Genomic DNA, 16,506 nt, shown 5'->3' with positions numbered 1-16,506 from the left:
TGTGTTACTTTTATTGTTGATAAATAAACAATTTTATAGTTCCTCTGCATTCTGTTATCTTCCTCTGTGAAGTCTTGATTTTTGTTTATAACAAGCAGTTAACTTGCCTGAACTCAAACACTGCCTGTCTTTCTTTCATCTTTAAGGCTGTTTCTTTCTTCAAGGCCACTAGAGTCTTCTCCCAGTGTACATGCATAGTTCAGTGCCAAACAGACATTTAGTTGGGGTTCATATACACATTTTAAGGCTCACTTTTCTGCAGTACTTCCCTTTGTACAGACTGTTTAGTACCCTCAGGTGAAAAGCCACAAAAAAGTAGTTCTTACCTGGTGAGATTTCTTCTTCCAAGGTCCATCATCATCCTAGTTTCTGCCAGATTTTGGTTACTCTTCAGTGCTTTCAAACAGCAGGGGTTTGTTCCTTCCCAGAATATATAAATGTTGGAGTTCTCTAATATAGGAGAAAACTATTGTAGTGCATATAAGGTATAAATACATCTATAGGGTTACTTAATAAAATGCATATCTCAGAGTAGTAGGTAGATTTTTACTTATTTAAAATTATCTACATTAAACATGTAATCTATACTAATAAAAGGGTAATATGCTAATTAGACCAGACATCTTCTGAACGTCCTTCCAGACAGAGGCAGTGGTGGGGGCTGAGGCAGAGGCAGGGGCAATCAGGCTGGCAGGGGAGGGCAGTTGGGAGCAATCAGGCCGGCAGGGGAGAGCAGTTAGGGGGCGATCAGGCCCACAGGGGAGAGCAGTTAGGGGGTAGTCAGGCAGGCAGGGGAGCAGTTAGGGGCATCAGGCCGGCAGGCAGAGGCGGTTAGGGGCGTGCAGGCAGGCAGGCAGGCAAGCAGTTAGGAGCCAGTGGTCCCGGATTGTGAGAGGGATGTGCGACTGCTGGTTTAGGCCCGATCCCCCCAGCAGTTGGACATCCCCCAACGGGAGAGGGTGCAGGCCGGGCTGAGGGACCCCCCCCCCCCCATTCCCCCATGCACGAATTTTGTGCACCGGGCCTCTAGTATGTTTATAATGAGACAAAAAATATTTTAAAATTAATAGGAAACAAATCTATTTCAGAGATCTGTAGTTCTAGTTTATATTTATTTTATTTTAAATTACTAAGATTCTCCAAAGTGATTAATTGTCATTTTAAATATACTATCAAAATTTAATTTTCTCAAAGTAGTTTTCAAATTTAGCGAATGATAGTTAGTACATTTTGAAGTCTACATATTAAAACTTATCAACACAAGTCTCTTATTACTCCTTTCATTATAGATAGCTAAATATGAAATTTTATTTCTTTGTTTTTGTTGATTAACTTAATAATTTGGACAACAAACACACAGTCATTTAATAGGGCAGCTGAAAGAAAATAGAGTTCTCATTGGGTAGCATAAATGTGACATGTTTTGCCAAAAATGTCACTTTTTTATGTTTAAAGAGTGAGTTTAAAGGAAGTTTATTTTTAGAAAAAAATACACTATATGCAAAGATTTTATAGAATTGGAATTAGAATTAAAAGAAGTGGTAATCATATTGCCAGGCATAACTTTTAGAAAATATTTAAAACCATTATTTTTAAAGATAGAGCCTGCTTATCAACAACATTAAATAAAATTGCATTTAAAGGTCTGCCATGCCTGTATAGCAAAATAAGAATATTCAGCATTTTTATTTCAAAATACCTAGTTTAACATTGCACATATTTTCTATAATAGATGTTGAAGAAAATGAAGATGTTGGAGCCACCTCCCTGCCCACTCAGCCACCTCAGCCATCATCTTCAACTTATGACCCCAGCAACATGCCTTCGAGCAACTATACTGGAATACAGATTCCTCCTGGTGCACATGCCCCAGCAAATACACCAGCAGAAGTGCCTCACAGCACAGGTAGAAAATGAAACTCAAAAAGTTTGGAACTCTTCTTTCATAAATAAGAGCTGCACTTATATCTGTGCTACATAATGATAGTCATCGAGCATGATAAGATCTTTTAATTCCATTTTGACCTACAAAAAAAACACATTAAATTCTTTTTATTGAAGTTTTTTAATATCAATTGTGTTTTTAGTTTTATAAGAATGACAACATTTAAATGTTTTGATTACATTGACTTTATGTTCTATTAATAAGAATAGCTTCTATGCTTTTATGTGTGTTGTTCATTTCTTTTTCTCCCCCTCCCACTCTTTCCCCTTTAATGTTGTTTAAGAATAGCACTGAAGTGAGGGGGGTTTTATATAGTACAGTGGGGCCTTGACTTACGATTGTCCCGACTAATGAGTTTTTTGAGATACCAGCTGTCTCTCGGCCGATTTTTTGCATTGAGTTGACAGAGTAATTTGAGTTAACGAACTCCTTAACGAACTCGGTCCCGGAATGAATTAAACTTGTAAGTCAAGGCCCCACTGTACTAGAGGCCCAGTGCACAAAAATTTGTGCACTCGGGAGGGTTCCTCAGCCCGGCCTGTGCCCTCATAGTCTGGGACGCCTCAGAGGATGACCACCTGCTGGCTTAGGCCCGCTCCCTAGGGGATTGGGCCTAAGCTGGCAGTCAGACATCCCTCTGGCATCCCGGGTGCCCTCGGGGGATGTCCACTTGCCAGCGGGGAGCAGGCCTAAGCTGCAGTCGGACATCCTTAGCTCTGCTGAGGAGGCGGGAGGCTCCCACCACCACCGCTGTACTGGCAGCCGTCAGCCTGGCTTGTGGCTGAGCAGAGCTCCCCCTATGGGAGCGCACTGACCACCAGGGGGCAGCTCCTGCGTTGAGCATCTGCCCCTGGTGGTCAGTGTGTGTCACAGTAACTAGTCATTCCCAGTCGTTCTTTTGTTAGGGTCAATTTGCATGTTACCCTTTTATTATATAGGAGTGGGTAGCCAGCCTGGGTGAGGGGCTGATGGCTGTTTGCAGGCTGGCCACAGCCCCTTCAGTGTGGGGGTCCCCACTGGGCTGCCTGGCCAGCCTGGGTGAGGGGCTGAGGGCCGTTTCAGGCTGGCCACACCCCCTTCAGGGTGAGGGGGTCCTGCTGGCATGCCTGGCCAGTCTGGGTGAGTGGCTGATGGCAGTTTGCAGGCTGGCCACAGCCCCTTCAGGGTGGGGGTCCCCCCTGGGGTGCCTGGCCATCCTGGGTGATGGGCTAAGGACCATTTGCAGGCTGGCCATAGCCCCTTCAGGGTGGGGGGTCCTGCTGGGGTGCCTGGCCAGCCTGGGTGAGGGGCTGATGGCTGTTTGCAGGTGACCACTGTCCTCAGCCAGCAGGTATCTGGGATTTATTTGTCTTATATAATTGAAACTTTGTTGCCAAGAGTGGAGGCCACAGCTGGCTCAGGAAGCTTGGCTTCCTCCATCGCCCAGGCAACCAAGTCACCTCCTTGCTCCAGCTCTGTGGCTGTCGGCCGCCATCTTGGTTGTGTTAATTTGCATATGGTCGCTCTGATTGGCTGGTGGGCGTGGCTTGGGGTGTAGCAAAGGTACAGTCAATTAGCATCTTTGTCTTTTATTAGTGTTGATGTGTCCGTCAGCATCCCACTATGATAGCAAGACTCCATTTTTCCTGTCTCATTTCCTTAGGACCCTGGTCTGCCTTCTACATGGGTTATTGATGAAGGAGAGGCACAGAATCTCAGTAGCAGTGGAATCACAGACTAGTAAAAGGAGAGGCTTTGGGTCATTTTTTTTTTTTTTTAGGATTACAAAAATGACTAAAAACAAGGGAAGTGATAGCTAATATATTGGAATAATTTAGGATTGTATGTCTATTTTCATAGAAAAATAGTCTGACAAAACTAGCCTCCAATAAGTTAATATGAGTAGATATAAATATTTTTATAAGTTGCAAAGAGATACTCTTCTATGTATGTGTATTGTTAATATAGCATCAACCCTACTTCCAGATAGAAAGGTATTTAAAACCATAGTTTAAATTTTTAACTTATTTTCATTTTTTAATAAAAATTGTTCTTAAAGTTTAACTTTTATTTCAGCATAAGGTTAATCTGTGGTAGTAAACTATACAAGCATTTCAAAGCATTTAATTGATAAAATGAAAGTCATCCTTTGAGTCCTGATTTCTACCACTTCTACTATATAGCACACCACTACTTCATTGACTTTCAGTTGTCAGCCTCAGCGTATCTACAAATATTGATAATAATTTTAACAGTATTAATGAAAGGAATAATTTTAACACTGATCTCTTTTGTGTCATCATGCTGTATATTTTACCTGTCCTGCCTTTTCACTGCTTTATTATCATGCAATAATATTAATAGGCAAACCAATTTGAATTAGTTTGTAAGTAAAATTTTATAGAGCACTCTTTTAAATATTTCATCTTTTAGAACTATTGAAAATTTCTGTAGAAAATGTAAGCAAAACCAGCTACTTTAGGCATATTATTCTTAGGTGAATACTGTCTGAGTTATACTACTAAATTTAAACACTAATCAAGAGCTGCAGTCACAAGCAGCTCTATAGAAGAGTGAAAAGAGAATAAATGCATTTTGGAGTCAAATAGTATTGGTTATTAGTTTCTTCCCCTTGCTAAACCACAAACTCAACTATTATTTATCTTCTTTTGATGAAGGTTTTTCTTCTTTCTAAAATGAAATTAATCATATTTCTCGTGGTTTTAATTATTAAAGGAGAAAAAGAATAAATTTCACTAGTACTGTGCCTATCACAAACTTAATATTCAGCAAATTAGCTTCCTTTCTTTTTTTCTCTTCCTTCCTATTTCTATGCCAAAGAAAGACAGGATATTTAATAGCAAGTTAATGAACACTTAAAATCATTTTGTGAATCAAAGGAAGTGTCACTTTTGGGGATAGGATATGACCTTAAAAAGATTGCCTAACGGGTATTGCTTTAGACAATACATACATACATACATATTTTATTTGTAGACGTCCTATATGTACATATGCAAGGGAACATATACTTCCAATAGAAGGGCTCTATAAGGTTGAACCATATGAAATTGCTATTTTTGTTCAACAAAAGTGATAGAATATTGTAGTTTCATATGTTCAAACTAACAGACAAAATCTGCTTAGAATATGCATCACATAAAGATTGATATTAGGAGGTAATCTTCTATTAGGAATAAGGTCCTATCTTTTTACATAGGCTTAGCATTTATATAATTAACAGCTTTTATAAATCTACTCTTACAGAAACTGTATTGGATATTGTTGTCCTTAGTTTACTAATAGTAAACAAATTAAGCAGTTATCTCAAGAAAATTAAAATACAAACATACTTAGTCAGTAAAGAACTAGAGTTTGAACCCAAGTCATTCTGATTTTGTGTTTTTGGAGCCTTTTTTGTCCCTTCTCCCAAGAAGCTAATATTCTATCAAATAAAAACCTACTTTTTGATATATATTTACTCCTAAGATTGATTTGAGATGTTGGAATCTTCTCTTCGCTGGAGGAATTTTTTTCTATTATATTTAAAACAGTTTTTTTAATCCATTATAGTTGCCTAATAGAAACTGAAATAAAATTTTTAGTTTATAAATATAGCAGATGTTTCCCCTCTTACTCGCTTTAAGAATGATTTACTTTCTCCCATATAAAGGTCCAGGATGCACTTTTATCAAAAGGAAATCCTTAAGATAGCTGAAAAGAATAGTATGTGCTAATATACAGTTTTTAGTTCTTCCACAAGAAAGTAATGGGTACAACGAGAGCAGGGTTAGTGATTGTTTAAAGAGGACCTGCGTTTGCTCTTGGGCTTTAATCACTATAATATCAGATATGGGCAATACAGTGTACTGTTTTCTTCCTTTTGAAACATCACTTTACAGTTGGTAAATATAGAGGAAGATCTCAGTGAAAAATCTAAATAGATTAAGTCACAATTTTATAATTAATGCCAGCCTTTTAATTATAAATGCAGCTCACCTCATATTTAGATCACAAACTTAGTTCTTTTATTGTAGTTCTTCTAAATGCCAGAAGTACTGCGTTTGAGTTCTTCTATACAGTTTTCAAAGTTGTTTATATTCTGGCCTAATCGTTTGTATCAATGCTATTTTCCATGATTATACTGAAGTTTTATTCAACCCAGTCCTCCTCTCTTTTCTCTACTTAGTGTGTTCCTCATAGATAACATGTCTTTCTGCCTATTTGTTGCTCCAAATGCTACATTTCAGCGTTCTGTTTAATTATACTTTTTGGACAGTCTTCTCTAATTTTCTAACCAACACCCTTTTTTCTCATACTTAATTAGAAATCTTGTGATCTTTAATTTTTTAATGTGTATTAATCCTATCTAATGGGATATGCAGCCATCTACTTAAAAATTAACCCAAAGTTACTTTTTAATACTTCTTTTTTGTTAAAAAGTAGAAAGCCCTTTTCAACATCCCCCAGGAATGTTTATTCCCACACACATACTACAGTCTTGGGGCCTGCAACCCATTTGTGAATTGACAAATGATACCTTTCCAAATCAGAAAAAAAGGGAAAAATACTAGATTTGGGCATCTCAAAAAATAATAAACATAAATTTAAATTTTTTTTTTCCTAATTTGACTGTTATTTATGCACTTGTATTGAGCCAGTATGCTATGCCTCCATGGCAACATTCTACGATGGTTGCCAAGAGGACAGGCCTTGGCTTATGTATGTCAAGACAGACGAGATGCAGCATCTCCTGACTGCTGTATGAGGCATGTTGCACAGCCTGTGTTGTCAGTTCAAGTCTTAGCTGAATGATTGACCAGAAGTCCTTAATAAAATGCAAATTACCTATTTTTAAAATATTACTCAAATAAAATTTTACTACATAGCTACATTTTCTCCCTGTCTCTTTTGTTCTTATAAATTAATATTGCCTACTTGATCATAAAGAAATATGATCAAATGTATTTTCCTCCATTTTTAAAAATTAATGCAGAATGCTGACCATAAAGTGTATGCCTTCTCCATAGAGAAAGGGATTTGTTTGGAGGACTTTAATTTTGGCAGAAACACGAGTTATTTAGCAAGGAATGTCATTGATACCTAGATGGATCAATGAGAAGGCTGTCGATCACTTATTTTTATACACACGTATGTTGGACTGGGCACACACATGGAAGGGTGCCCTAGAAACTGGTGGTAGCCCTAAAATGGCCTAGAGTAGGAATAAAAAGTAGGCTGTTCATGCACATTTTTTTTGTACTCTTTAAAAATTATACTTGACTTTTTATCTGTATCCCTTTGTACTTTTATTTTTTTATTAGTTCAGTGTTTAGTTAAAAAGTAATATTTTCATGATTTAATAGTTCCAAAGGTGTAAAATGAAACTAATTTGCACTAAATCAAAATTAAATGAGATAAAATAGTATATATTTAAGCCATTTTTTCTTTTGGGTTGGTAATGAGAAGGCCCTTCAAAGTCAAAACTTAGATCTGAATACTATTTTAAATTTTGTCAACCTTTTTAAAACCATCATGCTAGAACTCTCATTGGCTATGTTTTTTGTTTTTTGGGTTTTTTTTTAGAAACTTCCTAGTTTATTTTCTTCCTTCGATTTTCTTCTTTTTATTACATTGTCTTCCCATTTTATACTAACTACAAATTGCCTATTCAAATTTAATCTATTAGCTTGGGGAAATGAATCCTGTTTTCTGATTTATTGATTTAGAGTAATCAACTTTTTTCTTCATTTGCTTGCTTGCTGATTGGATCATGTAAGTCCCTCTGGGAAGTTTTAACAATTTGTGTTATATTTTAGGTGATTAGTAATCTTCAATTCTATTATATTACTTAGCATTTATCAAGAATGCTAGTGCCTGGCTGGTGTGGCTCAGTGGTTGAATACTGACCTATGAACCAGATGGTCATAGTTCAATTCCCAGTCAGGGCACATGCCCGAGTTTCGGGCTCTATCCCCAGTAGGGGGTGTGCAGAAGGCAGCCGATCAGTGATTCTCTCTCTTCTTTGATGTTTCTTTCTCTCTCTATCTCCCTCTCCCTTCCGCTCTGAAATCAATAAAAATATGTATTTTTAAAAAGATGATACTCTTTTTTAGCCAATAAGCAATAAGTTTTGACTTCCTATTAGAATTTTTTTATGGCTGTTATATTCAGTGAATATGTTATATTCAGTGAATGTTAACTGGAAAATTTGGAACATATGATCTTTATTTCATGCAGAGTGGTGAAATGGGACTTGCCCTGTAAGGTAAATTAAATCATAATTACATCCCACCTTGTCCCCAAATTATTTAATTGACTAAGAAATTAAAAGGTAGGAAGGCTTCTATTACTTTTACAGATATTTGGTAAGCTATAATTGAGAAGCAAATTGAAGTATTAGATATGACAAACTACATAATAGGAAATGTGTAACCAATACTATGTACGTAACACTCTAAATGTATTTTCCTGCATATTTTCTACACCAGCCTCCAACATCAAATAACTTTATCAATTTAGAATTCATTAAGGTTTCAAGGAAGTGAAGTGATGCAATTCCTCCATAATGCTTTAAGTGCTTTCCTACTAGATAATTAAGAGGTATGAAACTTTAATACCCATTTGTGGTTTTCTGATTTGCAGGTGTAACAAGTAATACTATTCAACCTACTCCACAAACTATTCCGGCCATTGATCCTTCACTTTTCAATACAGTTTCCCAGGGTAAGTCAGCTGAGTGTTTTATAAGTTATAATGTGTCTTTTGTTTGGGGGTATTGTTTCGTAATTTTACCTTAGGAATGTTCAGGTAATTTGAAACACATTTCTTTGAGTGCCATGTTCACTAGATTCTCTAATGAATCAAGATTGTTTCATATTATCAAAAATACCTAATCTCAAGGCATTTTCTTTTTTTTTTTTTTACAGTTCCTTTTCTTTATGCTGTATAAATGTAGTGGCACAAACATGTAGCCAAAGATATCATGGAAGCTAAGATTAGTTTAGTTCAAGATTGCCATGTGTTGCCCTAGCCTGGTGGCTTGGTTGGAGCATGATCCTGTACACCAAAAGGTTGTGGGTTCGATTTCTGGTCAGGGCACATAAGTGGTTACAGGTTTTATCCCAGGTCTGGGCAGGTATGCGAGGCAACCAATCAGTGTTTCTCTCACATAGATGTTTCTCTCTCCCCCTCTAACCCTCTCCCCCTCTCCCCCTCTCCCCCTCTCCCTCTCTCCCCCTCTCCCCCTCTCCCCCTCTCCCTCTCTCCCTCTCCCCCTTTCTCCCTCTCTCCCTCTCCCCCTCTCTCCCTCTCTCCCTCTCTCCCTCTCTCCCTCTCCCCCTCTCTCCCTCTCCCCCTCTCTCCCTCTCTCCCTCTCTCCCTCTCCCCCTCTCTCCCTCTCCCCCTCCCCCTCTCCCCCTCTCCCCCTCTCCCCCTCCCCCTCTCCCCCTCTCCCCCTCTCCCCCTCACCCCCTCACCCCCTCTCCCCCTCCCCCTCTCCCCCTCTCCCCCTCACCCCCTCTCCCCCTCTCCTCTTCTCCCTCTCTCCCCCTCTCCCCTTCCCTCCCTCCTTCCCTCCCTCCTTCCCTCCCTCTCCCTTCTTTTCTAAAAGTCAATAAAAACATATCCTCAGGCAAGATTAAACATTTTTTTTAAAAAGATTGCCATGTGTTATGATTATATTTCTCATCTGTACTGAGTGATCAGATTATCTAGGATGAGAAACTAATTTAAAATAAAAATCTCTGAGGATAATTATTTTGATTGGTTGTTTCATAGGCTAGGCCAGTGGTCGGCAAACTCATTCATTAGTCAACAGAGCCACATATCAACAGTACAACGATTGAAATTTCTTTTGAGAGCCAGATTTTTTAAACTTAAACTATATAGGTAGGTATATTGTTATTAACTTAATTAGGGTACTCCTAAGGCTTAGGAAGAGCCACACTCAAGGGGGCAAAGAGCCGCGTGTGGCTTGCGAGCCTCAGTGTGCTGACCACGGGGCTAGGTGATTTGTTTGTTGATTTTTTTAAATTTTATTATTTAAAGTATTACAAATAGTAGTACATATGTCTCCTTTTTTTCCCCCCATTGACCTTCCCCTGCTTCCCCTACCCCCCGGCACATGCCTTCACTGTTTGTTGATTTTAATCTTTGCTACTTATGCATTTCTGTTATTTCCCCCCAGTCCATGGTGGTGTTTTTGTTTTGTTTTATTATAATTTCTTTTTATTTATTTATGTATTTATAATTTATCATTGTTGAAAGTATTATAGATGTCCTTTTTTTTTTCCTCACTGACTCCCTCCACTGAGCTTCCACCCCTCCCCAGGCCTTCACCACATCATTGTCTGTCCCTGGGTTATACATATGTGCACCTTCCCTCTGAAATTTATCATTTTCTTTTGGTCTTTCTCATTCAGTTATTGTCATATTTCTGATGAGATTTAGTTCTCTTTATTTAGAGTGAACACCTTGCTCTACTATTTTTAATTTTATTACTGAGTTTGAGTTTGTGTTTCCCCTGGTACTATGTCTGCCGGTCTGTTTCCCACGTGATTTTTTGATTCTCCTAGTGTTAATGGAAACTGGCCATTAAGCTACCTGCCTCTAAGTTGTGGAACTAGAAGAGCTTTATTTAGAAGGGCCATGGGAGGGGGTGACACATCTACCATGCTGGTATTATGAACATAACATGAATTGATTACATGTGTTCCTCTAATTCTGCATTCATTTGGTTTACTAGTATGACATCAAAAAGATTTATTTATAGTTGGTTCAGAATTTAATGAAAGGGGACATGAGAGGTTGGAGCACAGTGCACTCTCTACTGAAGTAATGGTGTCTCCAAGCACTGAAGACTATGTTGGTGACTGTACATTTAAATAGATGCAAAAATATTTTAAAGATTTATAAGCTATAATGTTATTGAAAACAGAGAATGACTTTTATGTGCTGTTGTTGGGACTATAAATTGGTAAAGCTTTTCTCATTAGCATTATGTCAGTATCAGAATGGAAAATATAATTTTTTGACGTAGCTATTATACTTTTAAGAATCTATTTTTAAAATATACTTAGATATGAGCATAAAGTGTATTTACAGAAATATTTATGTCAGCATCATTTATAGTAATAGAAAATCTTAAATGCTTATTAATGGAAAAGTAGTCATTTATGATCTATTCTATACTAACAAATACTGTGCACATATGAAGAAAGGATGGGATTTGGATCACATCATCAGTCACATTCTTTTTTTTAATATGTGCACACCCAAGTGTCCATCAGTAGATGAGTGGGTAAAAAAAGCCGTGGTACATTTACATAATGGCATACTACTATGCCGTAAAAAAGGAAGAAACTCTTACCCTTTCTGACAGCGTGGATGGTATTGGAGAACATTATGCTGTAAAATAAGCCAGTCAGAGAAAGACAAGTAACATATGATTTCACTAAATATGTGGAATTTCACAAGAAAACTGAACTACCAAGCGAAGTAGTGATGGACTCATAGAGAGCAGGCAGACAGCTCTAATGGGAAGGGAAGGATGGAGTGTGGAGCAGTTGAGCAAAAAAAAGAGAAGTCAAGGACATGGACAACAGTGTGGTTGATTGCGGGGAGGGAGTGGGTGGAGGTGGAAGAGTGCATAGAGAGGATAAATGGTGATGGAAAAAATAAATAAGAATGTGATAACTCTCATGTGAAAAGATCTAGACACAGTAAATAAAAATTCAAGTTGCAGAACATTATATAGTATGGCCCTGTTTAGGAAACAACAAAAAAGTTTAAAACAAAACTATATCCTCCTATGTGTACATATGTGTTTAAATCCATAGGAAAAGCCTAGAGAATTCAAAAAAATAAATAATGGTTTCATAACCACCATATCTATCACTACCACTTCTAGTACTTTTAATACCCCCTTCCTGTTACATTTTTCTCTTTAGTGTTTAGTACGTATTGCCTTTTAATAGACACATAATATGTGTGCATTAGTATTATTATATTTTAAATGTTTTTGTAATGAATTTTTGGCTATCTCTGGAGAGGAGAATGGTATTGGAAAGGGTATTTGAGGCACAGTATTTACTTTTTTACTTTGTGTACCTCTCTCTATATAGTATTAGAATATGAATAACAACTTATAAATTTTTTTGAGAATCGAATATCTAAAAGGCATTCGCATAGTACCTGATGTAACAAACCTCTACCTCTAATCATTGCTGCTGTTGTTGCCATTAATAAGTGGCATGTTTTGGCAGTGCCTGGATAGAAGGTATACAGTACTATGCTTTACAGTTACCTCCAAGATTTACTGCAGGTCAGAGGGTTCCCCTCCGATTCTGTCTGTGCATCCATTGAGTCGGGGAATAATAGAGTATATTAGGATCAAATAAATTATCCAGGGTTCTTGACATGAATTTCTAGAACTACCTGGTTAAATAAGAAAGAATCCCTAAAGACTCATTTTGGAAATATTTACAATTAAGTTTTATTCCTTGGAAACTTGATAATTCAGCCATGGAAATGGATGCTTATGCCAACTGAGCATGCAGGGACTTCTCTTTATACCAAATAATGTTGCCTTTGATTCCGTGCTGACCGAGGCTCTCTTTCCACTCTAATAGGGAGCTTGATGGATAGCTCTAGCTGTCTTCTGTGTCTGTTCTTGTCCTGCCCTGTGAAGGAGAATCAGGTCTGTGGTTCAGACAGTCTTGTCTGAAACCATCGGGAACCTAAAAGCACATATTTCAGAAAAGAGATATTATGTTAAACAACCTCTCTAATCCTCTAAACAACTTTTAGGGCCACAATATTCTCTCTGTCTGGTTCTGATTATGGCCTCTGGCAAATTTTAATGATAGGAAAAAGACAACTTTTATTTTGGTACATTAAGCAGTATTTACTATTTTTCATATAAAATCAAATAAAATGAAATTGAACTGTTTTTCCTTCCTATGTCTTTTCCACTTCCTCTATTTAGGTTTTAAATGCTAATTTAGAAGAGTCATAATTAAGAGACAGATTTTATGTTTATTTAAAATTTTAATTAAAATGTTTTATTTAATGACTTACATATTATTTTTTTTAAAATATGGGAAAGCCTAAACTGTTACAAAATACCAGAAGTAACTATTTGAAATGGCTTAATAAGTTATTTATACTTCTGATTGTTGAAAATAAATTACATGTCTGTCTAAGTCTATAACTTATATTTTTTATCTAAATCGTAAGTTGGTTATTATCTAGTTATTTTTTGAGTTACAAACTTTTCATACATATCTATTACATTTATTACATATATATAATTATATTTTTGTTAAAATACTTTCATTCATATTTTATAAATATTGAAATATTTATTTTATAAGAAAAGTAAATACTTTGTGTTTTAAAATAGTTTTATCATTGGTGGATAAGATTAGTTTATAAACCTAAAATAGTAACTGAATTCTTGCCACTATACACATTTTATCTGATTAATAAATAAGTGATATGTCAGCAAAACAGTGCTAAAGCTAATGCTGTAAAAATAAGATTAGTCCTGAGCATTAGGGCTTTCTTCCAGCAAATCCAGTAAATTCTGGGCGGATGCCATATATTTTTAAAGATTGCCCTGAGATAGGAGTATAGGATATTAAAACACAGAATGAGCAGAGTTATAGTAAACTTAATTTTTAAAAGTATCTCACTTACCTAGAAAGTATGTATATCTCAGTTACTAGAGCCTCTTAATATGTGTTGAAAACCATTAAAGAATCTGGTAGGTATTTTCAGGCAAAAAAACTGAGGCATGCCTGACCAAATTATCTAAGGAACTGTAGGATAATTATTATTTAGGTTTAGTGGGTAACAAAATATATTATGTTTATTATAGTCTGCCCCTAGCCTTCTGATCAGTTCTCCTAGAATCCTCATAACATTTCTAAGGAAAAGGGTATTTATTTCAAAAGATAAAGTATTTAATTTTATCTTTAGAAATATATATTCAGGTATATTCAAATCCTAGATTGAATGAAATGTTTTTAGTATGGTTAGTTTACCCAAATTATTAGGTTGGGCTCTACACATATCAATCACACATGTAAATGGAAAACTTGCTGAGGAAATACATTTTGGAGAAATAAAGTGTAAGGGTGGTTTACATGCTAAGTTGTATAGTTTAATTATATAAAACTTATGTTAAACCTTAGAGGTTTTTGTATGGGTGGCACAAAAAGATAAATTTTTGTTTATGTTTAAAGGAAAGTTAAACAACTTATGTAAAATTTTCACATAAAGTTTGTTATTCCTGTCTCTTTAAATTGAGGGTTAGATTTCCAGTTCAAATGAGGGTTGAATGGTTTAGTCTGTGTGTATTGTTCCATGAAAAGAGAGGCAGAGTGATTCTAGCATAATCACCAAACCTGCTACCCTTGTTTCACAGAGTATAATTTTTTATAATTAATTTTCCAAAATATAAAGAATTCTAGTTTATTACTTCTGAAAGGAAAATCTTGCTCAAGTAAGTTATTATGTATTGGTATATATGTGCTTTATATTAGTAATAAAAAAATAATAGCATGAGAAAATTTATTTAAAAACAACTGGGATTGAAAAAATCCTTCTATATTTTCTGTAATCTTGAATTTGTTTCCTAGCCTGAACAGAACACTTTTTATATTCTTATAAATATCTTAATTATTCTTTTCTTCTAGGGGATATCTGTCTAACACCCGAGGACTTTGCTAGAGCTCAGAAATACTGCAAATATGCTGGCAGTGCTTTGCAGTATGAAGATGTCAGCACTGCTGTGCAGAATCTGCAGAAGGCCCTCAAGTTACTGACTACAGGCAGAGAATAAAGCCTTTGTACGGCACATCCATGCATTTTTGGCTTAAAGAACTAACAGTCCATTAGTCTCTATCTTCCACCTGTCAGGAGCACAGTTTTAAGGAAGACTTCAGTTCCATTGACTATAACAATGAAACCTGTGTCTGTGTATCAGATCCTGTTGAAGCATTCGTCAGTGGCCTCAACCAGTTTTTATTGCCCATTTAGTGGATCCAGTAATCTCAGTGTATCGGGCTGATGTTAGCAAGATCCTAAAAATGCCCATTGAACTCTGCATCAAAAAATGAAAATACAGTTCTAAAAAAATTATTGGGAATAAGCATTGTACCTTAATTTACATGATTAAAAGAATATTTTAATTTCTAATTTGAACAAACAGAGCATAGTACTTTGCTATAAAATTTTAATTTTAATAAAGATGGCCAGAACATTCCAGATTAGAAATCATGCTTTTTGTTTTACTCAAAACTTATAAAACAGATACGAACATCCTAAACTGTTAGATTAATCTGAAAGAGATTATGTTCAAAATTCAATTTATATTCATGTTATAACTATGTTAAAAGTTTAAATGTTCATGGAAAAGAAGCAAGATAAGGAGGTAGAATCACTTTTAGACATAAAAAGGGTGTTGGTTTCCCAACTGCTTTTCCTTATCCATTGAAGCTTAAGGTGAATTGGTATTTGCTTCATAGGCAGCTTGACTGCATGTATTAGAGAATGAAAAAACAGTTTTTTAGTAATGCCTGGAAACCTGGTGCTTTGAGTTAGGATTATCCTCTGCTGCTGTGGAATGGTTCTCTAGAGTGATAGCTATGAATGATGCAGAAGTTTATAAGAAATTAGATTTTCAGCTGTTAGGTTTATAAGTTTTATGGGGAATTTTGGATTTAATGTGTCACCTGCATTTGTGCTGTGTAAGAAATAAATGCAAGGATTCTTTTCACTAGTTCAGTTTACTACAGAGCCAAATGTCTGTTTTAATTTGCATGCTAGAATTGTCATTTTTAAGTCATTATTTTTAGTTACAGGAATATGATATTTCTTTAGTAAGACACAGTTTTCTTTAAAAGAGAGAGATAAATTTGGTCAACTTACCTGTAACGTATCTGGTCCATTTATTCCACTAAGATTGAAATACTTTAACATATGGGTCAGCAAACTATGGTCCATGGCTTGGCCACCTGTTGTTCAAATAAAGTTTTATTGAATCAAAACCGTACCCATTCATTTGTTTTATCTGTGGTTGCTCTCCACGACTGCAGAATTGTATTTCCTACAAGTCTAAAATATTTACTATTTGGCCCCCTAAGATAAAGTTTGCTGACTCCTGATCTCATAGTCTATCTGAAAGAAAATGAATGATTAACTCCTAATCATTTGTGTCTTTCACTTTTTCTTTGCATCATTGTAATGCTGTGGTATAGGTTTGATAGAATGAGTATTCAGACAGAATAAACTGTTCTAAATTATTGAAAAAACAAGCCCCAAATAACATGCCTCATGATTAATGTTCATATCTTTCACAAATAAAGTCCTACAGCAGTTTGTAGGATTCAATATTTATATCTAGAAATCCAGTGCTCTGATAAACTTTTTTAGAACTTTATTGCAGTAGAAAAGTGGCTATAATGATTATTAGTGCTTAAAAGAGGTAAAAATTTTAATTCAAATCTTAATATGTATGGACACAAGAAAAAAAAAACTGTCACCTCTTATTTCACACTCTATTTTGCTGTTCCCAG

The 16,506-nt window shown here is 36.0% G+C and overlaps 1 protein-coding gene across 6 annotated transcripts in view; it reads left to right on the top strand.

Moving 5' to 3' along the window:
* VTA1 (vesicle trafficking 1) overlaps positions 1–15,194 on the top strand; it is a 45,562-nt gene extending 30,368 nt beyond the window's left edge. For 4 of the 6 annotated variants that reach the window (XM_081094420.1, XM_081094423.1, XM_081094421.1 and 1 more), the window contains 3 exons: positions 1,733–1,906; positions 8,570–8,650; positions 14,626–15,194. In XM_081094420.1, coding sequence (XP_080950546.1) covers positions 1,733–1,906; positions 8,570–8,650; positions 14,626–14,771 — 401 coding nt within the window. In that variant the 3' untranslated portion in view covers positions 14,772–15,194. The remainder of the gene's footprint in view (positions 1–1,732; positions 1,907–8,569; positions 8,651–14,625) is intronic. The other 2 variants (XM_081094424.1, XM_081094422.1) reach the window with 1 other exon arrangement.
* Positions 15,195–16,506: the final 1,312 nt, after the last annotated feature.

This window comes from Myotis nattereri, assembly GCF_964212035.1.
Source record: "Myotis nattereri genome assembly, chromosome: 6".
NCBI classification, from domain to species: domain Eukaryota; kingdom Metazoa; phylum Chordata; class Mammalia; order Chiroptera; family Vespertilionidae; genus Myotis; species Myotis nattereri.
The sequence above is the reverse complement of the archived record's forward strand: the minus strand, read 5'-3'. Positions and strand labels throughout refer to the sequence as shown.